At 37.4% G+C, this 24507-nt stretch overlaps 3 protein-coding genes across 8 annotated transcripts; 2 read left to right on the top strand and 1 right to left on the bottom strand.

Annotated features, from left to right (window-relative positions):
• The first annotated feature begins 2732 nt into the window (after positions 1-2732).
• LOC108119446 (allantoinase) lies at positions 2733-5591 on the top strand. The gene is made up of 4 exons (XM_017232634.3): positions 2733-2842; positions 3298-3779; positions 3836-4364; positions 5137-5591. Exons 1-4 carry the CDS (start codon positions 2737-2739, stop codon positions 5472-5474), a joined length of 1455 nt encoding a protein of 484 aa, XP_017088123.2. The 5' UTR covers positions 2733-2736; the 3' UTR covers positions 5475-5591.
• Positions 5592-9602: 4011 nt separating this feature from the next.
• CrebB (Cyclic-AMP response element binding protein B) lies at positions 9603-20511 on the top strand. 6 transcript variants are annotated; one of them, XM_017232636.3, is made up of 6 exons: positions 9603-9822; positions 13974-14378; positions 15661-15879; positions 15967-16135; positions 18571-18690; positions 18946-20511. In XM_017232636.3, the coding sequence occupies exons 2-6, from the start codon at positions 14076-14078 to the stop codon at positions 19152-19154; spliced, it is 1020 nt and encodes a 339-aa protein (XP_017088125.1). In that variant the 5' UTR covers positions 9603-9822; positions 13974-14075; the 3' UTR covers positions 19155-20511. The 6 variants fall into 6 exon arrangements, with proteins under 6 accessions (XP_017088125.1, XP_017088127.1, XP_017088126.1 ...); XM_017232638.3 differs by lacking the exon at positions 9603-9822 and adding an exon at positions 12955-13517 and having other exon boundaries at positions 15661-15867; XM_017232637.3 differs by lacking the exon at positions 9603-9822 and adding an exon at positions 12955-13150.
• Positions 20512-22238: 1727 nt separating this feature from the next.
• Positions 22239-24111, bottom strand: por (Protein-serine O-palmitoleoyltransferase por). The gene has a single exon (XM_017252358.3). It carries the CDS (start codon positions 24002-24004, stop codon positions 22439-22441), a length of 1566 nt encoding a protein of 521 aa, XP_017107847.2. The 5' UTR covers positions 24005-24111; the 3' UTR covers positions 22239-22438.
• Between the last annotated feature and the right edge of the window lie 396 nt (positions 24112-24507).

The following is a 24507-nucleotide window of genomic DNA, read 5'->3' on the forward strand; positions in this document are numbered from 1 at the left end:
AACTTTCATATATATATTTTTTTTAAATTAATTAAATAATTTTTTAAGTTCGTGGAATTAAAAGCTAACTGTTAGATTAGTTTTTTTTTTTTTTTGTTGTTGTTGTTTTTGTTGTTGATTTGAAATGTTCCGCTCGAGAGCCGAGAGTTCAACTTGTTGGCGCGATGCTGCCCAGAGCAGTGAATCCTGGCAAACTCAATCGCTCTAAGGACTCGTCTCGTGCTCGGTCCGAGGATGCGACCAGCAGCGACGACGATGAATACGAGAATGAAACCGATATATAGTACGATGTGAAATCTCGAGCCGAGGCATTAAAAAGCAACAGCAACACCCAGAACCAGCAACATCAACAGGAGCAACAGGAGCAGAAGGAGCAACACCAGCAACAGAGGCAGCAGCACAAGAGCCGAAGGATAGACCCGAATTCGGTTTTAAGGACATTCGGCGACCAACTCCAACGGCCCGGCATAGTCCGGTGGTGGTGTTGCTTTTACCAGGGGCGTCGGGTAGGTAGGTGGAGGGAGGGTGGGTGCAGCCTCATCAACGCTTTGGTGGTGTGTGTGTTAAGTGTGTGCGTGTGTATCTGCCAGCAGCAACAGACCAAAAGAATACACTCGAAAAAAATTATATAAGAACCTAAAAAAAATGTATCTAAAAAAAAAAATTATAAGAGAGATAGATTTTAATAGAAAGAATATTTACAATCTTTGAGGTATAAATTAGACAGCTTTTATGGTAAAAAAAATATAAATATATTGGGGTAAAGGCCTAAAAATAAAAAAAGCTCTTTTTTAAAAGCAATAGAGTATAGAGTTAGAGCTATATTATCTTTCCAAATCAATTGTTTTTGAAAGAATACTTCATATATTGACCCATTTTTGAGTTTTCGAACATAAGTTTTGTATTAAACTGCTTGAAATAATTTTGGAAGTTCAATTTAGGTAACTAATATTTAGTATTTATAAAAAAAATCATAGAATAAAGTGTTAGGTAAACATTTTTCAGCAATTTTATTAACAAAATAGAGTGCTTTACTAAAAAATATCATCCAAGAATATTGATACTATTTTACTATGATTAATACTATTAAAACTATTATCCTTAATACTATTCTTATTTCTTAAACTATACCTTAAATTCTAAACCAAATATTTAAAATCATTTCAATAAATTTATTCATTAAATTCAACACCATTGGATAGCCTATAAGTTTAGATATTATACATAATCCTAATACCATAATTTGGTATATTTTGGTATTTTGGCATATTTTTACATTTTTTCTTTCATGTGATGTTAAGATACTAATTTTTCTCTACAGATTCTTCACTTTTTCCTTTAAAGAATGAAAATGAATGAAATGTTTATTGAGATGACAAATGTATACATTTTTTAGGGATATATGTATTTTAAAGCTTTTTAGTGAAAATTATTTTTTTTTTAAGAAGACTCTAAGCCATGTGCTTTTATAGCCTATATTGTATAGCCTTCAGGAATAGTAATCTTCAAAATAATTTTTTTTTTTAATAATTTCTCTCAAATCTTGTATAATCCTCTGCGAAATTTCTCTCTGTGTAGAGAAAGCAACAGCTACAACAACAATTGAAACTTTATTTCGGCATTCGTCTCTGGTCCGGCTGCATTCGTTTTTCCGCTCGCTCTCGAATACCCTCTCCCTTCCTTGAAAGCACACGCACACACCCGCCGCCGACACACATACCAACACACATTTTCAGAATGTTTGTATGTATTTGTGACTCGTTATTGGTTTCGGTTTCAGTTTCGTTTTCGTTTCGTTTTCGGTTTGGATTTCGTTTTTCGGTTTTCGCTTTCGTTTGCGCCTTTTGTCTTTCATTTTGTGCGACTGTATGTGTGTGTTTGTGAGTGTGTGAGGGGGGTAGTGGAATTATTGCAACCAGTAGTACGCTAAGCTCCCAATGGGTGGCGCCACCAATTAAAATATTTTTCACAAATTAAACAAACACAATAATAAATCTCCAAACGACGAACAAGCGTCCAAAAAATACCAAAAAAAAGAAAGAAATAAAAAGGAAAATAGGAAAACTGGCAAAAAAAAGTTACTGAGCACTTTAATAAAGTTTTGCCTCACACCACGCCCGCCCTCACACACATGAGGAGGGGGGCAGAGGTTGCAGGTCGACTGAGAGATTTTCATTAAGCAGATTTTGGCCTTTTCCTCGGTGCGGGTCAACAAAGTTTTTCCGCTTTTTTGTTTTTCTTCTCTTATTCTCTATTTTATTCTTTCTGGGTTTTTTTTTTTTGGAAAGGATTTAAGAGAAGTGAGAGGTGAACACTAAAAAAATAAAAATAAAAGTGCCCAAAGTTCTATCGAAAATTCAATTACTCAGAGAGAACCATGAAAAATATTATGTTATGTTCGAAATACCCTACAGAAGGGAGGGTATTTTTATTCAAAAGTGAAATTTTAAGTTTAAATATATAAAATGTTGATTTATAATTATTTTTTAAATATTAAAGCCACTTCTTAAGACATATTCTCTTATTAGTTTTTAAGATTTTAAATATTTACCATACCCCTCATAAAGGGTATTATTTTATTTTCGAATAACAAAATGTAGAAAGTGACTTGCCGGGTCTCTCGATCGCCGAAAATAGAAAGTGGAAAAAATAGAGAAAACCCGCGAGTGAGAAAATTCGGAAAAGCGTATGAGTTTCCCGTTGGAAAAACTCATACAGTTGGTTGCCGCTTTTAGAATGGATCTGTTGTTTCTTAGCCGTCGCATTTTTCTGGGCGATGGCGAACAAAATGGACTCATTCATGGTGGTATTATAGTGGATACTGAGGGTATTATACGAAGGGGTAAGTATTAAATTTTTTATTATTTGTTATATTTATTTAAGGCTTTTATTCAAAACTTTGTTTTTGAGTTTAAAGTAGAGAATAGATCATATAAATGATATTACTAAGTATTATATATCCTTTTATGATGATTCTTTTAAAGAAAATATGTTTTTTAAGCCTGCCAATGTGTCAGTTTTACGTTAGTGTGGTTGTTTCTTTCTTTTTCTCTCCATCGAAGTGCCTATCTCTCCCTACATCCCTGAATTTCATGTGCTTATAGTCTGTCAGTGTGCCCATTTATCTAAGTTTTAGTGTGCCCATTGTCCTATTTTATCACAGGGTCTGTGTGTCCGTACTGTACAAAAAAATCCTTTTTAACTTCTTAATATCAACTTTATTGGCTTTTAAAGCTTCAATAATCTTAAAATTTTAATAAACCCTCATTTCCTGTGAAACCCCCTATATTTTTATAGTCCTTCGTACCCCCCAAGAGGTCAACACCTATCTGTACAATACCGAATCCGAGGCTGTTTATGATTTCGGTGACCTGCTGCTAATGCCAGGACTCATCGATCCAAATGTTCACATCAACGAACCGGGTCGTAAGGATTGGGAGGGTTTTGTGGCAGCCACCAAAGCTGCTGCTGCCGGTGGGTTCACCACGATTATAGACCGACCCACGAATGCCACACCGCCGACCGTCAATGTCGCAGGCTTGAAAGCCAAAACCGCCACGGCACGTGGCAAGATCTATGTGGATGTGGGCTTCTGGGGCGGTGTAGTGCCCGGAAATGGTGATCAGTTGATACCCCTCCTCGGTGCCGGTGTCATGGGATTGCAGTGTACACTGGCCGGCTCACCAGAGCCCGTATCCGGAGAGTTTCCTGCCGTGAACGAGAAACAGCTTGAGGATGTGCTGGACCTGCTAAAGGACGAAGAGGAGGCAGTTATAGCAGTGAGTTGTGTTACCTTGTCCTTACTGATTTCCCACTAAATTGCTTTCACTTTCAGGTACATGCCGAAACACCGGGAAGTTTAAGCGAATCGGAGTCGATGGCACCTCGGGAGTACAAGACATTTCTGGCCACTCGCCCGCCCCACATGGAGGTCTCGGCCGTGCAGATGCTGTGCCGACTGAGCCAACGGCACCCGCGGCGTCGCATTCACATCCTGAACTTGAGCAGCGGCCAGTGCCTCCCCCTGGTGGCGGAATGTCATCGAAATGGGGGCCATCTTACCGTCGAAACTTGTCCCCATTATTTGGCCTTGGGCGCCGAAGATATTCCAGAATGCGGCACCGAATTCAAGACATGGCCGCCGATTCGTGAACGTTCCAATCAGGACCTACTGTGGCCAGAATTGAAGCCCAATGGCGGTATTCGGATAATTGCCAGTGATCACTCACCGGCCACGCCGGGCGTTCGGTGCCTCACCGGCGGCCGGGGGCGTGGCAACTTCTTAAAGGCCTGGCCGGGCATTAATACGTTGCAGCTCAGCTTGCCGGTGGTATGGACGGCGAGTCATCAGAGGAGTGGTGAAGGTAGGCGGCGTATACGTGATATTACTCATACGACATGTGGGTTTTTGGTTTAGGTTTTATTTTAATGCTTTTAAAAGGTTTAAGGGGTTAGGGCTAGCTGAAAGGATAAGGTTAAAATTTTATAAGCATTTTCCAAACAAACATTTTCATGAGTAAGGTATATTTAAACACAAACATTAAGTATACGCCCTGTTGAAGAGAACTTTTAGGAAGATTTTTTATTTAAAATAGAAAAAAATTAAGAATCTTCAAGATATTAAGCCAAACTCTTAGGAAAGTTAAACCTTAAACCTAGAAGTCAGCCCCTTAACTCTTAAAGTTCTAAAAATCCAAAAATATTAAGTATACGCCCCTTTATCATTCAGATCAAGTATACGCCCTGTTGCTTGTAAGAAGAACTTTTAAGTAGCTTGCTGATTAAAAGTTAAAATAACATTAACATTAAAAATTTTAAAGAAGCCTACAAATCCCAAAAAAGTTAATCCCAAAGCCTAATCCCTTCATGATCTCAAGAAACCATGGAAATATTACGTATACGCCATGTTGACTTATCAAGAATAATCCTAGTACTACTAGTACTACAAAATTCTTTATATATTTCTATATGCCAGGTATTTATTTTCTATATTTTCATTTCTATATTTTCTATAATCGCTTCAATCCCAACCATGAAAATATTACGTATACGCCATGTTGACCCACCAAATATGCTTCTAGTACTACAACCAATAGCCATTTCGATTAAAATTCTTAATATATTTCCATATTCCAGGTAAAGAATCTATATCCCTTTCGGACATCCACCGATTAATGTGCCTGGAGCCGGCCCTACTCTGCGGTGTGTCCAACTTCAAGGGCCGCATCGCTGAGGGCTTCGACGCCGACTTTTGTGTTTGGTGTCCCGAGGAGGAGTTCACCGTCGGTCCAGAGCTCCTTTTCACGGCCACCAAGGCCACACCCTATGCCGGCCGGCGGCTAAGGGGGGTGGTGCATGCCACGGTGGTGCGGGGCCTGCACGTCTACCAGCAGTTCGAGGGCTTCGGCCAGCCCCTTGGTAAGGTCCTGCTGCGGAAGACCAGCCGCAAGCTGGTCAAGTTCGTGAGGATGTGAGTCCGAATTGGGGTAAACTTTGTTAATTAAAATCATTAAGATATTGGAGGGGCGGTGCGATGTTTTGATTGCCTTTTTTTCCCAAAGAGATACTATGCCACTTAGAAATAAATTATAAAAATGGTTTAAGGTTTAATATATATATATTTTTTTTAAAATTATTTTTATTAATTTTATTATTTAATTAGTTTTCCTTTTTTTGGTTGAGAAGTGCGTTGCTTCTTAATTTACTTTTCAGAGTAAAGCTTAGCCTGCTAAGTACATTTTGCCGGATTTTCTTTTGGCTTTTCTTCGGGTTCTGCCATTTTTGTAATTCCTTTCCTGCCAGCGACTTCCTTCGAGCTTCCTTCTTTGCCATCTTTTTGGGTGCCAGGACGTGCAACAAGTTGTCGCGTGGCAACGTCGAGTAAACATGACACCCGGACGACCGACCGACCGACCCCTTGGAGAAGAACACACAGTATCCTGTCCCTGCTACCCCCCCCCCACTTCGCGACTTTTCCATAGCTGGCATGTGGAGATGACAGCTTAAGTTTGCTTTCCAGGCGTCAACTCAATTTTTCCACTGTGTACATGTTTCAGTGTGTGTGCCGCTGTGTGTGGGTGTAGGCTGAGAGGCGTGTTTACCTAAACTTAAAGGAGGTTTAGGGGAGGTGGGGCCCGGTGGGTTTATTCTGTGATTTAGTTGAACTAGAAGATGCCAGATTTATCTACGCGGGAGTAAGACATTGATAAGAGGGCACTAGAAAAAATGAATCATTTAAACAAATTAATAAAATATGTATAATAAAAAAAGAAATAAATATAATAACTTTTTTTGTAAAGAAATCCTAAATTTAAAGGTTTACTCCTCATTTGAAGTATAGTCTTAGAAATAAAAATTCTTTATTTATGACAAAAAAAAAGAAAAGAGAGATTAAAAAAACTACTATTTTGATTATAAAATATAATTAAATATCAATTACTATTATAAGAACAAAAAAAATCATTTAAAGCCTTTATTTTTAAAAAACATAAGGTGTATCTTGACTTAAAATACCTGAAAACTTATAATAAATATTCTATTATCATAAATTTTTTGTTTAAAAAATTTTTAAAAATAAATAAAATAATCAAATTTACCATCAAGTAATCAAATCAAGTATACTATACTATAATAATACTGTGAACAGTTGAACAGTTTAATCAATATCATAGAATAATCTGATAAAATCTTAAAAAGTGATGAGTAACATTTATTTAAAATTTTGTTTATACAGCTTAAACCTTCTTCTTTAACAGTCGCAAAGGCATAACTAATACTTTTCATAAAAAACAGTCAATTTCTCTTTTTAAAAATCCATGCCTTATTTAAAGCAAACCCAAAATTTATAGAGAACTTTAAAATTCTAATAATAGTCTTAAAAACCACTAGATTTCTTTTAACAACATTTATTTAATAAAACACCCCCCAAAATAATGCAAGAACCTCCTCCTCCATAAAGTCCCCACTATTGTTCTCTCTGCAGCACCAGCCAACAACAAAAGGTGAAAAGGGGGAGAACGAGACAAAGCCGCGAGTAGTGAGAGACTGGGACGGAGATGGATCGTCAGCAGAGCTGTCAATCAATGCATGCGAAACGACCCACGCATAAACCGCTTTTCCTGCCCCCCTCCCCCCTCCACCCCTCTATTCGTTTGCTCTGCTCTTCAGTTGCCATTGCAGTGGCCGGTTGTTAGTGGGAGGGCGAGCGGGATGACAGGATGATGGGATGGTAGTGAGAGGAGGAGGGCTTGGCCTGTAAATACACCTTCAGCTTGTTGATGATGTGACCCGCCCACCATACTCCTTCTTGTCTTTGTGCTGCGTGTCTGGTGACGTTACGATTTTCCGCCTTTCTTTGTTTTCTTTTTATATATATATGTACATATATATCTATTTTTTGCTTCTTTACTCTGTCTCTGGTTCCTGGTTCCGTTAACTTGAATTGTTTGCTTCCTGCCTGTTGCTATTGCCGTTACTATCCGCATCCTGCGTCATCGATGCCGCCCACACACACATAACTCTTAACCCCACAACGGGGCTTGCATCATTTTCCCAACAAATTACAAACTTTATTTGTAAAATTATTCACAAAAACCACCAGATAGCTTCCGATAATTACCACTAAATATTTTCCAGCATATTTTCTACTATTTTTATTCAAAAAAAAAAAAAAAGTTTGAAATACTTTAATAATTTCATAATCATTGTTCTAAAAAGTTTTCTTAATTATGCCATTATCAGAGTTTAAAATATGATATTTTTACAATTTTACAAAATAAAGAAAAGTGTAGAGGACTGGTTGTGGGTTAAGCCGTAACTATCCCCAAAGAATGGTTTCCCAAAATACACGCTTAACGCGCCTCTGAACAGCTTCCATTCCTATTAAATAAATGCCACAAGCAGATCACAGTTTCAAATCATATTAAATGCTGCTTTTGAGTGGATTTCACCTGTCAGGGGCAGCCGGAAAAGCAGGAAAAGCGGCAAAGCGGCCAACGTTGCGTATACGCCATGTGAGCCACACGCGACATGGAGAAAGTTTTTTTTTTTTTGTTACTAGTTTGATGGGTGGATGGGTGGGTGGTGGAGGGGCGAACAGTATATAAAGTGTCAGGAGGCTTTTGGAAAAACTGAAAAAAAAATACCAGAACCAAAGTAAACATTACGCATACGCAGCGTTGGCAAAGTGAAATGTTATCCCTACAGGCCCGGGGGGCATGATGGTGGGGAAAAAGGTAAGGAGGAAAGTAGAAAAGTGAATATAACGGTATTCCAAGGCGTGACTTGACCCAGGCAATGAGGGATAAAAATCAGAGCTCTGTAATAAGCAATGGTGGGGAGGGTTTTTCCCACAAATACAAACAAAAAGGGGAGTTTTTTCTTTTGAAAGTTTTTAACTTTAAAGTTTAGTGCTTTTTTAGATAATTTTATTTTTAAAATGACTATTTAACTAGTTTTAAGATTAAGATTTTAAATATTTAAAGTGGTATATTTGGTTGATTAAAGTAAAGGGGGGTTTCACAAAAATTTTAAACTAAAAAAAGATTTTCTAAAAATCATAAAAACTAAAAAAAAAACACCCAACCCCCTATTTTTAAAGTTCTCCCCAAAAAACATAACAAACGCCGAAAAGTATGCTATGAACTCAGCGAGTTGCGAGGCGAGTGCGAGGCCCGGTATTTAAAAATACAATTTTCTGCATTTGCCAGTGTATGCGTGTATATGACAGTACGTGTAGGTATGTGTGTGTCAGAGTGTGTGCCGTAAAGGTGAGTAAAAAGAACGACGTCGACGCTGACGTTGACGTGGCGATAAGCTCTCTCTCTTTTTGTTGTTTTTGTTGCACAAAGAAGTTGTTTCGAAATTACGAAACAAATGCTAATCGCGTAGCAAGTAAAAACGAGATGGGGCTATAAATGGGGAAGAGTGCCGCTATGGGAGCGAGCGAGATGTAGGAAAGCAGCGACACACGTCACCAGAGCGGCAGTGGCAGTGGCAGCGGCAGCGCCACAGCTGGGGGAGCATATGATTGGGAGGCGCTCTCCGCTGACTCCCACTTTTTGCCGCGCTGTTGCTGCCGGCGCTGCCGTTTCGTCAGTCAGTCATCATTTCTGTTGCTTTTCAGTTTCAGTTCGGCTACGTAGAGAAACACCTAAACGGCTTTCCCAAAAAAAAAAAAAAAATTATATAGAAACTGACACATACACCCACACACTCACAACAACAACCAAGAGGTAGCGATAGAGCGTAATAGCAACAATATACGTCGCCGGGCAAGAACAAGAGCCAAAGGTGACGACGAATATTTTGAGCGCCAAAAACCATAACGGTATAATTCCTTTTACCCACCCGGTTGAGAGTGAGAGAGAGCAAGCAATCGTGTGTGCTTTTATTTTTTGTTTTTAATTTTTAAAAACATATATAAATAATTATAGACCGTGTATGTGTATGTGTGTGTGTTCGTGTAATCAAATACAAATCAGCAAAATAACAAAATTCTTGACGTAATCGCTGAAATGCACAGCAACAACAATAATCTTTTTTTTTCACTGTGTGTGTTGTGTTTCGGATTTTAATTTGCAAAAGATTTATTTTTTTTTTCAAAAGTTTTTTTTTTTTTTTGTATTGTTATCTCTCTTGCCTTGAGAGTGAACAAAAAGAGACAGAGCGAAAACACAGTCGCGCTGATTTTGTTTGCCGTTATGCAAAGATTTCATTGTTATTAGTCAGCAACGTCAACAACAAACAATAACAACAACAAACACAACAACCACAACAATCCGACTTGGAGTTGGAAAAAAAAAAAATTCACCATTGAAACGGGTAAGCGATAAACAGAAAATACGCTAAAAAAATACAGTGGTGGCTATAAATTAAAAACTTATAAAAAAAAAATCATTTTTTTATAATCAAATATTTTTTTTATTTAAATCAAAAAAATAAATAATTTTTTTTTTTTTTAATTTTGTTTTAATACTAATAGTCCCCACTGTATCTTTTAGTAGAGCAAGAGCGCTATAGTGGGGCCAAGAGGGTGTGAGTGCAAAGCCAATAGTTTCAAAAAACTTAAACGGTCATTAATGAGGAAGAGCTACTAAGTAAGTGAGACAGAGACAGAAACAGAACACAAATCAGTGACTTAACTTAGGATATTATAAAAAGGGCTTATAATAAATTAAAAAAAAATAATAATAATAATAATAATATAAAAGATTATCCTTATCAATAAATTATCGGCATAGAAACGCCTACCGATAAAGCCATAACGAAGAATTATTGCCTTGACACTGCGATAAAAAATCGCTTAGATATTCAAGATCGTAAATTACCTCGCTGACTAATAAATAGTATGTGAGGTGTAGGGGGGGCTTTTTAGATAAATGGGGGGAGGTACATACACCCATGTCACGAGTAGTAGAGGGGCTCCTCTCTGCACTTTCCACGAAAATACCCGCTAATCTTGTACATTTAAAGAGCTCAACTGGTTAGGGCCGTGCATAATTAGCCAGGCTACTACGCCAAGCTGATAACGCAAGCTCTGCTCCCCATTTCGAGTGATAACAGTGTGCGATGAACTGAAAAAAATTCGAATTATTATTATTAATAAAATAAAAATTTTATTTAATTAAAAGTTTTTATTTTGCAAGTTATTTTTTTTATAAAAAAATCTTAGTCTTTTAAATGGTAGTCGAAAATTTCTCTTAGTGCATTCCTAAACCATTAGTAAGAGGGGTAAGCCTGACAGCTGTTGCCCGGTTGGGGGGGGTGGGGCATTATCAAAATGGTTGGTCGCTCTGATAATCCCGCCGTAAAGCCGCATCTCGATGGCCCCATGTGCTGCAGTCTGCTCTCTCTCCCTCCGTGGCTCCTGCCTGCCTCCCTCCTCCTTCTCACCCAAACTTGTGACACCTGTCGTCAATGGCTTTGTCCCGTTCACACTCCCACACATAAACAACTCTTGCAACTCTTGTCTTTTCTTGTTCTTGTCCATGACAAGTAATAACTGTTGTGGCTCTCTTGTTTTTGTTTCTCTTCCTTTGTTGTTGTTGTTGTTGTTATTGCACATTCATTTAGTTTTAATTAATTCAGCCAAGCAAACAGACCGTTAGAAAGAGTGACGGTCTGAGTGGGTGGGTGGGCAGGTTAGACAAAGATTCACCCAAAAAAAAAAAACCCAAAACACACACAACTCAACCAGCAACACCAACACCAACGCACTCGAAATGAGTAAAAATAAATATTGCTGACGTCAATTTTGCGTACTCTTCGCGTACATAGTTGGTGACCAATGGGGGGCGGGATGGGGGGCTAGAGCAAATCAAAAGCCAAAAGCAAAATGCAAAATGCAAACTGATTGGAATTGATTGAATTGCAACAGCAACAAATTCGCAGTCGCAGTCGACGTTGACGTCGCTGCCATTGCGGCTTTGAGTTTGCAAGCAAATACCAAAAAAAATATATATATGTATATTCTAGTCACTAATATAACTAGTCACTACTAATACACTAACTTGGAGTCCATATCATAAGACAAGAATTATGTTAAAGGAAAAAAAAATATTGTTTTTTTAAAAAGACTTTCAATATAGCTGGTTTTCTAGAATTATCTTATAGTTATTTCTTATAAAAATATAATGTATATATTTTTTTTTAGAACTAGTCCCTATAATACTCTTTAAATTAAGGGGTTTAATTCAAAATAAATACAAAGGATTATCTTTAAAGGGAGTATTTTTTTCTGAATCAGTTTTTCCAAAATAGCAGATTTTTAGAAAAATTATTAGAGAATGATATATTTTTACATAGTAGTATAAATATGTAAAATATAAATATGTAAATAAATAAACAAATATAACACCATAGTCACTGACTAAGTCCACTTAATATTACCAGCAAAAAAAAAAGAGACTCCATGCATATACTCCCCATCATTCTTTATATTCTTTATCAGGCTTCGCAATAGGGATGATTTCACGTATTATAGTTGCCATAAATTACAAGCTACATATTTTAGCTAATTTATGGCCAGACTGGGGACTCAATTGCTATTACGTTGACCGCAGCTGTATATAATACGAGAAAATAAATAAAAAATCGGTTATTTACAGTTCATTTCAAGGGGACCTGGGACCCCGAACTTCATTAGCCCACCGCCCCAGTGGGTGGGGGGGTAGGTAAAGGTACAAAAGTCAAAATGAGTGAGTCAGTGGGTTTGTCGGGCCGGTTTTTTCAGACAGCGCGGCATTTTTTGGGGAACCTGTGGGTGGGTGGGTGGTTGTTAGGCAGCCATGCTTCGTGCTGGTTCGTAATTAATGGCAATTATTATGTCACTCGAAAGGATAGTGATTAAAGGGAGCCTAAATTATAATTCATTAAAAACAATTTAAGATCCACGCCCCCTTCTGAGCTCTAAGCCCACACTGCACTTACTAATTGACTTTTAATGGAAAGCTGTTGCAAGCCGAAAATAATCTTTTGAGATTTTCTCAATCTTGCCGCCAAGAGTTACGTTGCAATGACGTCAGCTTCCCCTTCTCAAACATTCACCAACTATTAGCTTTTGCGGTGTAATTAGCGCCGAGCTTTGGGAATAAGTCATTTGGGATAATTGTTAAGCCAAACACTAAAGAAAAGTAAATGAACCTAAAGAATTACTTATAATTATTCATTTTAAGCAATTTTGAAGTTAAAAAACTTCTCTCTATAATTTCCGCTAAATATTTTTAAATCTTCCCGCCCTCCTACTTTTCTTAACGGTGATGAGCCAATCTGGCAGCACTGTCGCTCTCAGTTAGAGATGAGTAATGGCCTTAAAAAGTTAAAGTCACTGACAAATGTCACAACTTTTACCATCTCTATCTAACAAATAACGCTGAAACTATCGATAGTTTTGTGTTCTGTTCGGATAGAGTTCTTTCAATTTCTAATTATCGATAGCCCATAGTTGTATCGTTTTTTTTTCTCACCTCTAATGGTAAGAAGAGCGAGCAAAAACGATTTTTGCGCAAAAACGGAGTTTGTCAATAGCAAATAAAACGGCAATAGAGCGCGAGTGCCCCCAACCGGAAGTCGCAACCAGAAATCTATGAAACAAGCAATCTGTGTCGCATTGCAAGGCGCGACAAAAAGAAATTGACAAAAATAAAAGAACGTAAGCAAAGGCAACGATAACAACAGGCAGAAGAGAACAGAAAGCAGAGTGGAGCAGGGAGAGAGCAGTGCGGGTGTTGTGTGTGTGTGCGTGCTGCCAACTCGTTGTTGTGTTGACAGAATGTGCATTCGAAATATTTGTTAATATTCCAAAACGGAAATTCAAATTTTGATTCTAATTTTTTTGTGAATCAAATCCTTGATGGTTGAGTTGTAACTGTAGCTGGTGATTTTTTTCAACAAGTTGCCAGCACATCGTGCAACGCGCGCACACACACACGCGACCTAGCGAGCGAGCGAGAGAGAGAGGGAGAGCAACAACAACAAGCGCCTCTCAACAGCAACGTTTTTAGTGATGTCATCAGAAAGTAAGTTGATTTTTTTTTTTTGTTTTTTGTCCCCCGTTCCTTGGGTTAGTGTGTGTGTGTGTGTGTGTTTTCTTTTCTGTTTCTCTTAGTGTTGTTGTTGTTTTTTTTTAGTCGTTTTAAGTCGACCCCCCCCCACACACACACTCGCACACACAGCGCCACAGCGTTGTCATGACGTCATTCCCCCAAAAATACACCCTGCGACACTGTTGTTGCTGTTGTTAGTGTTGTTGTTAGTGTTGTTGTTGGTGTTGCCATTCCATCACCGACATAATCATCACTAGCACCAGAGTCAACGCAATCGTCGTCATCATCATCGACGAGCAAAAATACAAAACAAAACGCAACAACAGTTGAGCACAAGCTTTGCCATCAATCGGGAGTTGTTTCCTTTTTTTTATTAAATCTTGGCTAATAAGACCACCCCTCTAATAAACCACCCATCCATCCAATCAGCGACCCCTTCAAGCTGGCCAAATTGAAGCGGAAACGGAAGCCAAACTGAAGCACTTGTCGGAGAGCGTCTCGGTGCTGCTGAAGATCGCCAGGATCGGCAATATGGACAACAGCATCGTCGAGGAGAACGGCAACTCGTCGGCGGCCTCGTCCGCCAATGATGTTGTCGACGTTGTTGCCGCCCAAGCAGCACCCGGTAGCGGTGGCGGCGGTGGAGGCGGCGGAGGAGGAGGAGGCGGCAATCCACAGCAGCAACAGCAACAACAGCAGAACCCACAGAGTACGAGTACAACGTCGCAAGGAGCGACGAATAATGCACAGGGAGGCGCCACCGTGCTTACCACCACCGCCAATCTGAACATCCAGTACCCCCTTCAGGCTGGACTGACGCCACACGGCCTGCAGGTGAGAATCTTTAGGATTTTAAGATCTTTAGGATCAAGGATATAGTTTTCACTTCAAGCCAAGCCATTTATTAAATCTTTTGGTTTTATGAGTAAAGAATATTTTTTAATGTCCAGATTTTTAAAATCTTTCGAAAGTTTTCTTAAAATATTCAGATTCAAGAGGTATTTTTTATTTTTTTCTTTAAAAAATAATTTTAAACATAAACTACATTCATAGAAACAATTAGAAAAATTTATTACGTTATATTTTAAAAATATATATGTTATATATTTCAAAAACGGTAATTTAAATATAAAAACTTACTTAATAAATTAAAATAATCCAGTTTTAATCGATAATAATCGATAAATAATCAACATATTGGCATAAAATCGTTTCTATTTCGTTTCATTTAATAATGTTGATAATTTTTAAATGTTTAAAGAAATAGTTATAATAATGGCTGTTCTTAGACATTATTTGGTAATTTTTTACCCTAAAAGTAAATCTGTTAAAAATTCTTAAAATCTTCTTCTATATTGGATATATCTTAACGATATTTTACGCTTTTTTCTTTAAAAATAATTTAAAACTTATCCTACATTCAATAAACAACTAAAAAAGGTGTAACGTCATATATTTTCATACAAAAAATCCCAATTCTAAAACTTAAATATGAAATACTACTTTATCCATTAAAATAAACGACTTTTAATCGATAATAATCGATAAATCATGAACATCTTTCTTCTAAAATCGTTGCCTTTTTCCCCTAAAATCGTTATAAAATTATAATAATATTAATTTCTGCTTCAAAGAACTACTATATACTCCCTAAAAAAATCAAGGGTATACTAAAATCGACCCTAAGATCGACCCATTGATCTCCATTCCTCTTACTTAAATTTCAGACCCCAAATATGCTCCATATTTAAAGAATTCCCACAAGCACCATTTAATATTCGATAATGCCTAATTGTTTCTTGAAAAAACCCCACCAAATTTTATCAAATATATCCAAACAAGTATTTTTAATTCAAAATTATTATTTATGAACTATAAAATTACCATAAATAAAGTCAAAGTTTACATCAAAAAAGAAAAAATATGAAAAATAATCATAGCCGGTTCGGAGAATGCTCAGAAGAAGAAGTCTCAGCTTAGAAGAGAGTAGAATTTCCTATAATTTGTAAATATTTACATTATGTAATTTCCTTTTGTTTACATTTTGTGGCTTGAAGTTGGAAGACTCTCGAAGATATCTGACAGACTCATTATATTATTTTCTATATATCCACAGGTACAATCCGTGATACAGGCTAATCCTTCGGGGGTCATACAGACGGCAGCTGGAACGGCAGCCCAACAACAACAGCAACAGGCTCAGGCACAGGCACAGGCGCTGGCCGCCGCCACAGCGATGCACAAGGGCGTTGGAATGGGCGTGGTCTATGTGGCCAAACCGGCTAATACGGTTATACACACGGCCTCGGGCAATGCAGCTCAAGTGCGTAACAAAGTGCGTAGCTCCCCTTAGAGAGAGAGCTTTCAAATCAAAAGATATATCTATATATATTATTATAATTATTTTCTATTTCAATTATAGATCCCTCCAAATTTTCCGTGTAAAATCAAACCCGAACCGAACACCCAACATCCGGAGGATAGTGACGAAAGTCTGTCGGACGATGATTCGCAGCATCATGTCAGCGAACTGACGCGGCGGCCATCGTACAATAAGATCTTAACCGAAATCAGTGGACCCGACATAAGCGGTAATATATCTTGGAGCGAACATATATATCTCATACCACTATCCACACACTCTACAAACATTTATTTCGCTCTGGAAACACCATGTGTATGTCGCTAACCCAAAAACATTCGCATTCGCATCGTTTAGCTCAGTGCAGAATCAGTTCAGCCAGTTCATATTCCAATTCATGTTCTAATTCATGATATTCTTCAGCACTTTCTTCATAAAAAGCATTTCTCCATATGTGTTTCTTTAACCCTTACATGTGTCCCATGTGTCCTCATGTCTTCATGTTGTCTCTCATTTTGTGTAAAGGCTTTGGCTTTAGGGATTATCTTCTGGCGTCTAGGTCTTTAAGAGGATGTAAATACCAACTCTTGAAATTGATTTATTATTTAAATAGTCCTTATTTTTATCAAATCTTAGGAAAAGAGGCCTAATTTTGTTTAAAATGTTGTTTATTTTATAGTTCTTAAATCAAATCTTTAATAATTATAGGGTTTCTATGCCTTACAATGATTTTAACTTCATTTAGGTATTGTTATAGACAATATTTTTGAGAAATTTTGGCAGGAGATTAATATTTTTGTTGAAAATAATAGATTCTGATCTAGAAAGATGTATAAAATGTATATAGCATCTATTTAATTTTAACAAGAATTCTTAGAGAATATTTTCTTTAATTTTTTTAAAGGATTAGGTGCCTGGTTAAAATTTTATACTTAACTTATATTAAAGGATTCTAATCCTAAACTTAGTTATTGAAAGAATATTTCACCAATTTCTAGTAATTTCAAGAATATCAAACCAGAACTTAGGACAGAATTCTTCTGATTAAAATAGTCATGATAGAAAGATTACAATAATTATTGTAATTTTTATAAATTTTAAGAAAATAGCTTCCTTATAGCTTAGATAGAAACCAATTCTTTCTTTAAACGATAGTTATTGAAGAAAGGATATAGTTACCAGAACTAGGAATGAGTATAGAAAGATTATAATAATTTATATTACAATAATAAATATTGTAAATTGTATTAATATCAAGAAAAAAGCTTCTAAAACTTAGGAACCAATTATCCTTAAGGTTATAATAGTCTTAACTGAATTTGTATATAAAAAAAAAAATAGGTCCCAAAATTAGAACAGTCAAGATTTAAACTCAAGATTATATATAGATTGGCCTTGATTAAAAGATTAAAGATTAGTATTCCGGTTCTTAGATATTTCAAAAATGCTGACTCTACAAACATAGGAATTAATTTTTGATCATGATGATACTATTTATTATATCATATAAAACTTTCAAATTCACAAACTTTTGTAAATAATTTCTTGAAATATGACTACCCGATACTACTATGTCTTGCATATTTAGTATTTTTGTATATATTTAGGAACCATCCTCTGTTTTGTTGTTGTTTTTTTTTTGCTGTTTTTTCCATAATAGAAAGTACCGTTAGTGGCGGCAGCCTTACAAGATCTCTTGCCACAGAAACCCTTGTTCTAGTTTGCCGCCCCCACCACCACCCCACTGCCACCCACCACCCACCCATTCTCAAGACATTCTCATTTAGTGGTTGTTGTTGTTGATGTTGCTTTAAACGAAATAATATTTAAAGAAAAATAATATAAAGCTTGGGAGTCGCGTCCAGGAGCTAACCAGGCTTTGTAGAGAATCCTGTAAATAATAACCCTCTCTCTCGCACACACACACACACAAACACACACACACGACCATAATACATAGACAAGGCAAGCAACAAAATTTTTGGAGACCTGCTGCCGCTCTCTCCTTAAACTTTCTCCCTCTATCTCTTTCTGCGATATCCCCCCACAAGACCGCCCCCACTCTATCTCTATCTCGCTCGTGTCGTGTTGTTTGTTGCTGTAATCGCTGTTGTTGTTGCTGTTGTTGTTACACAACCCATCATGCAAATAGAAAAAAAATTATTAGAAAATCAAATAAAAAATAAAAATAAAAGTAAAAAGCACCTAACAACCGTAACTTAACCCACACTCTCTCTCTCTCTCCTGCTCTATCTCTATCTATTTCTGTCCTTGACTAACGACACTATAATATCCTTATATATCGCTCGCTCGCTCGCCGCTCTCGCTCTCGCACTCACCCCACTTAAAACAACAAAAATTAAATAAATGTTCATTAAAACAAAAAAAAAAAACAAAATTAAGATCAAAATTAATTAAATGGAAAATTGTGGAAAAATGTTTTTGTTCTTATAATTTTATTGTTGTTTTTTTTTTCATTGTTTTTTTTTCTTTTTAACCGCCTACCCTACAACAACAAAAAAATCTATTTAAAAAAATCCAAAAACAACAACTGCAACAACAACAACTTCAACAATCGAACAACAACAACAATTCCTACTCCTCCCCCCTCCGAACTTAAAAAAAAAAAAATTCGATATTCGAAAAAAATACTGAAAATGCCAGGCGCATCGCATCCCATGTCCGACGGCGTCCAGACCACCCAGCTGGCGGGGAGCGCGCTGAACAACACACTGATCACCATGGATCCGAACTACTACCTGACCAATCGGATACCCTATACCAGTAATAGATTCAGTCCAAAAAAATAAAAAAAAAGAAAGAAATCTATAAAATTTTAAAAATTTTAGAGAACTTTAAAAATGACTCGAATTTTAAGATGAAATATTGACAAAAAAATACTTAATTTTAATTTTAAAAAAAGTTAAACATTTCCTAAAAAAAAATCATCTTTTAGTTCGAGTTATAAAAAGTTCTATAATCGAATCTTTTGGAAATTTTAGAATCTCATCTATATATGTCCATCTTAATCTCTTCCAGACAATAGCGGTATAGCGGAGGATCAGACACGGAAGCGGGAGATTCGATTGCAGAAGAATCGGGAGGCGGCGCGAGAGTGCCGGCGCAAGAAGAAGGAGTACATCAAGTGCCTGGAGAATCGAGTGGCGGTGCTAGAGAACCAAAACAAGGCCCTCATCGAGGAGCTAAAGTCGCTCAAGGAGCTCTACTGTCAGACGAAGAACGATTGAACGATGTGGGATAGCGGCTCATCGTCTCCGTCACCGACACCGACACCGTCACCGACTTCGTCACCGACTCTATCATCGCCATCGCCATCGCAGCCGTATCCCCTCCAACCAAGAAGGGTGAATAGCAGGAAAGCATCGGTGATTGGATGGTGGGTGGTGGTCATCGATGATCGATCCTTCCGTTGGCCGGCCGCATATCATATGATTTATATACGTATATAGAGGAATATATATATGTATAGAACTACGTGTATATGTGGTACTGTGTGTGTGTGTATGAGTACTGTGTGAAGGATCGTCAAGATCGAGTTGTTGTTGTTTTTTTTTTTAAGGACATGATGAAAAAAAAGAAACAAAATAGAAATCACAGTGTAATTATGTTTATAATTTTTTAATTTTAATCTTATTTTTATGATTTAGTTTACGAACTTAGTTTATTTTTATTAATTTAATGATACTACAGCTTACCTAAAACATCTTGTGTTTCTGTATATTCAAATATATATATATATAGATATATAAACTATATAATGTCCTGTAAAACCTCTACCCCCCCCATCCTCCCACTCCTCTTTTGTAATTAAATTTTTTTTAATTTATAATTCTCGTAATGCAAAGCGTGCGGGTTTTTTTTAGCAAAAAAGAAAAAGTCTTTATAAATATTATATCTATTTTTTTTTCTTAGCTAAATGTTGTAAGCCGATTTGTCAGGGTATATAGTCAAAAGTCACCATTTTTTCCCCCCCCTGAAAGAGTTGAGAGTAAAAAAAAAATAATAATTCACAGGATTTATGTGTATATATGTGTGTGTGCCGCAGAATGTAATTAAAAAAAAAATAAGAAATTTTAGAAAAAAGGCCGTAAATTATTCAAGCACTTTGTTACATAATTTTAGAGAAAAAAAAAGAAAACAGAATCGAAAGCCCCCAGAATATAGTTCCATCCTCTTACTCCTAACCTTGTATTTTGAAAACCTATATATATATATATATTATATATGGATATACGTAGCTAGCGAATATTTGTACACTATTTGTATTTTATGGATATTGTTTTTTTTGGAATGGAAAGGACGACCCCCAGAGAATCATCGAAAAAGTAGAAAGAGTGGATATTTTTGGCAGAAAACACACGTATATACAACATATACTATATACATATATGCATTATATAGAAACTCTCGTTATCTCTTGTGATCAACTCAGTTGTTGTTATGAATAAAAGTTGAGGCAAGGATCGGGCACACCAGGCAGAGGACTTTTTTTAAAACTAGAATAGCGCAAAAATCGGAGAAACGGAAACAAAGTCAAAAAAAAAAAAAAAAATGAGAACCGGAAACGGAAACGGATACGGAAAACACGGCTAAAAAACAATGCATACGACGTCTATGTTTACACAAAGGCTCTTTATAAAAAAAAATCTATATATAAATATATACATACACGAATCGATATATATATATATGTATATATATACTGATCTATATCTACATATAGGTTACACATGTATATCTCTCTATTTTTGATGTCCAAATCAAAATCCTACCCCCAAGAACAGAAATTAGAGCAACTTTTTCGGCAAAAAGTCAGCAGACAGATGATGAGATGAAAAAATATTATAATAATTTTAATAAAAAAGCTACAAAAACAAGAAAGTTGCATTCAACAAAGTAAATAAATATTTTTATTGTCATTGCATAATTCTTAAGCCTAGTAAGTTAAATATTTAAATGGTAAGCGCGGAAAAACAAAGTAAAACAGTAACTGGATAAAGCCACAGCCCCCAGGAGATGATTTAAATCAAATTAAAAACAAATATATTTCAGAAACACAAAAAACGAAACGGAAATGGAAATGAGAAGAAAACAAAAGAAAACAAGAAATCTGTAGAAATTAAAATATTGTTATAAATATTTGTCTCAATGAGAAAACAAAAAATATAAAAAAAAAACAAACAAAACAAAACCAACAAAGAAAATACACATACAAAACAAAAAAAATCAATAAAAATATTTGAAAATTATAAACGTGTTTAAATATTAAATAATAATGGTTTTAAATATTAAATTTTTTTTAAAAAGTTAGTCTAAGAAAATAGAATTTTCAATTAGACGGACAGTCTTACGGACAAGGAATGATTATTATTTGACTCATTATAGGGCTAGGTTTTATTTTTGTAATTTAGTTTATATAATAGAATAGAACATATATATATATATATATATGCAATTCCTATTTATTGAAATATTATAAAAGTCTCACTTTTAAAACAAATATTTCAACTAGACGGACGGAGTTTACGGACAAGCGGACAGGGGATATTTATCCTTTGACTCATTTATGGATTAGGTATTATTTTAATATATTCTTTACATTAAAAAATGAATAAGTTGATAATCTTTATAGTTTTATATTTTAAAAGATTTATTATCAATAGCTTAATATTTAAATAGACGGACAGAGTTATGGTAAATCGGACTGTGATTATTTGTTATTTCACGCATTGAACGTCTGGTTAATATTGTTTCTATATTAAAGGACTAAATTGAAAGACTATATCTTACTTTAAGGACCAAAGAAACGTATGTACATCAATATCAAAAATATTAAAAATTTAATTTTCTAAATAACATTATTTATTAGACGGACAGACTTCTGTACAAACAGACAAGTCTTCAACAAGGATTATTTTTCCACACATATAAAGATTGGGAATTATTTGTGTATTTTATATTCTATAAGTATCGGGTATAAATATTCCAAAAGTAGTATATTTTTTTAAATATATTTCTTTAAGAAATATAACTAAAATATAAAAATATCGAAACAAGATATTACAACTTAATATATAATAATTATTCCTGTATTCCACAAATATGGTCTTAGTATCTTTCTATCTTTTTAGTGCAGTATCTTAGAATCTCAATAATAAGATATAAGACTACATTCCTATAAACATACCCATCCTATTCTCATTTCTTTCTAAACCAAGTAATCTTCAAGCCATCTCTCTCACCTCCAAATACCGCCAACTTCTGACATTAAAAATCCATATTTCCATTAAATATTTCTTAAAAAAAAGGTATCTGTTTCACAGAATTGTTTTATTTTTAAGCACAAGCACACTAGATACACCAACTACAAGATACGAGATACAAAAATACAAAAAGTACAAGAGCAGGAAGCGAATACCAATACAAAGTACATGCTACGAATACGAGTAGATCAGTCATGTCGAGATTATATATCCGAGACTCCTGTGGAGATCGCTGGCGGTGAAGCTCTTCACGAGATGAAGAGATAAAGGACGAAGGTTCCAACGCCGATGTAGTGGCTGAGATAGCCGGCACGCTGCCAGTGCGCCAGGAAGGATTCGTGATCGTCGCTGGATTCCAGGGACTCACCCAGCAGGACAACACCCAAGTAGGCCAGATGGAAGATGGTGAGAGCCGTGAATCCCAGGTTGGCTAATCGGATGAGGCAGGATCGGAAGCAAAGCCAGTTCCTCTTCTTGGGGCAGTTGGCATAACGACACCGATCTCTTCCCCGGCAACGATTCGCCGACAGGCAGGCATCCAAGACGCTGGAAATGTGTCGCCTCAGAAGGACCTCACCTTCACCAAAGATGGCCAGCGAGATGAGCACCAGGTAGATGCGGAGATCCATGCCGTGCAGCAGGCTGGAAACCAGATAAGTACATAGCACAGCCAGGATGGTGCGTCCCTTGGATCCGTCCTCCTTCTTCCAGGGCCCGTAGACGTACCGCTTTAGCCACTCGTGCATGGGAATGTTCCAGCTCCGGACCAGGGAGCTAATGGATCTGGGCCACTCGATGCGCCACGGCTGGGTGACCAGCGGTCCCAGCCACTGTGACTCGTTCTCCGTGCCCTGGTCGCTGGCCACCAGCAGTGCCTGGGCTATAAAGCTGACAAAGTAGTGACTGCTCCGGACACTCATCGCCTCGAAGTACATGCCCAGGAAGTGGGAGGAGAATGCGAACAGCTCGCCCAGGAAGGGAGCTATGCAGTTGGACACCACCAGGGCCACCAGGCAGAGGACCAGATTGGGAAGCAGCCGTCGCAGCGTCACTAGCCAAGAATTCCGGGGCACCAGGCTGTCTAGGTAGCTGGCGAAACTGATCCAAGGACCCAGGCAGGAGGTGGCTGGACTGAAGATGTAACCCAAGTAGACCAGAGGATTGGGCACTCGAATGGTCTTCGACTTGGCCGTCCCAGTCGCCGTTAAATCGAATCCCAGAGAGATCAACTTCATGTTGACCACCATTTGGATGCCCCGCAGCTGTGACCAGTCGCTCCTCTGTCGCCAGATCAAGAGCTCGTAGATAAACTGACTCCCAATGGTGACAAAGGCCAGGATGACAGCTCCCCTCCTGCCCAGGCGGGCCAGCTGGAGCAGCACATAGCCCACAACCGATAGCAGGAGGATCAGAGCTAGTCTATGACTCAACGTGACATAGAGGATCATCAGGCCACTGGCCAGGTGGATCAAGTGCAGGGGGATTGAGATGCTGCCCGCGGAGGCAGCCTCTCCTGGCTGGATCTTTCTTCTCCCAGCATGGAGGGAGCACAGGAGACGACATCCCAGGCACACGACCAGCATGGGCGCCACATACTGGATCACCTGCAGCAGCGAGGGCTGGGCACAGGAGCGCAGGATCTCCAGGTAGCCATCTGGCAGTTGGATCCCATCCTCCTCGTATCCTCCGCCGTAGTAGTCCTCCTCCCGCAGACTATCGTCGTATGTGAAGTCCGACGGGTCGTCCTCCACGTCCTCGTCCCCATCGTCCACGTCGATGTAGTCGCTCTCCTCGTCGTAATATTGGTAGTCCATCGGTGGCTCCTGTCTGGAGGCCCTCGGGCGGCTGGCTTTTAAAACAAGCAACTAACTAAAATTAAAACAAACCACCGCCAGCAGTGTGACCTTCCGCAGCGCGCCAAGAAATCCATCCAAAGAAGGCCAAAAGGTCATACTATTTTTCAACCTCATAAAGGTTTAAAGATTAAAAAAAAAAAATAAAATTAAAAAAATAATATATTATTATATTAGCGCCCTCCTCCTCGATTCTCATAGGAGCCACTTAAGAAAACTTTAAAATAATTTAAAAAAAAAAGATTTTTATCTGAAGACCTCCGGATTATGCCCTATCTTGGCCGATATCCATCCGATTCCCAAGCGGGATAGCTTAAACGATTTGTGGATTCATTATCTATCATTCTGCATCAAAATCTGGGAGGGAAATATTTTTTAGATTTTTTGTCAAATTTTGCAGGGGGTCCCCTGGAAAAACACCGGGAATGCCCATATGACCCCCGCGGAGGCTATAACTCTGGCAA

Source organism: Drosophila bipectinata, chromosome XR (genome assembly GCF_030179905.1).
Source record: "Drosophila bipectinata strain 14024-0381.07 chromosome XR, DbipHiC1v2, whole genome shotgun sequence".
NCBI lineage: Eukaryota > Metazoa > Arthropoda > Insecta > Diptera > Drosophilidae > Drosophila > Drosophila bipectinata.

What these genes read in the sequence shown, in the direction of transcription:
- por (XM_017252358.3), bottom strand. Translation starts at nt 24,004, where the DNA reads ATGGACTACCAATATTACGACGAGGAGAGCGACTACATCGACGTGGAC.
- LOC108119446 (XM_017232634.3), top strand. Translation starts at nt 2,737, where the DNA reads ATGGATCTGTTGTTTCTTAGCCGTCGCATTTTTCTGGGCGATGGCGAA. An exon ending in AAGAGGAGGCAGTTATAGCA is followed by an intron (nt 3,780 to 3,835) that starts GTGAGTTGTGTT and finishes TTTCACTTTCAG; the next exon opens with GTACATGCCGAAACACCGGG. An exon ending in TCATCAGAGGAGTGGTGAAG is followed by an intron (nt 4,365 to 5,136) that starts GTAGGCGGCGTA and finishes TCCATATTCCAG; the next exon opens with GTAAAGAATCTATATCCCTT.
- CrebB (XM_017232636.3), top strand. Translation starts at nt 14,076, where the DNA reads ATGGACAACAGCATCGTCGAGGAGAACGGCAACTCGTCGGCGGCCTCG. An exon ending in TGACGCCACACGGCCTGCAG is followed by an intron (nt 14,379 to 15,660) that starts GTGAGAATCTTT and finishes ATATATCCACAG; the next exon opens with GTACAATCCGTGATACAGGC. An exon ending in CAATCGGATACCCTATACCA is followed by an intron (nt 18,691 to 18,945) that starts GTAATAGATTCA and finishes AATCTCTTCCAG; the next exon opens with ACAATAGCGGTATAGCGGAG.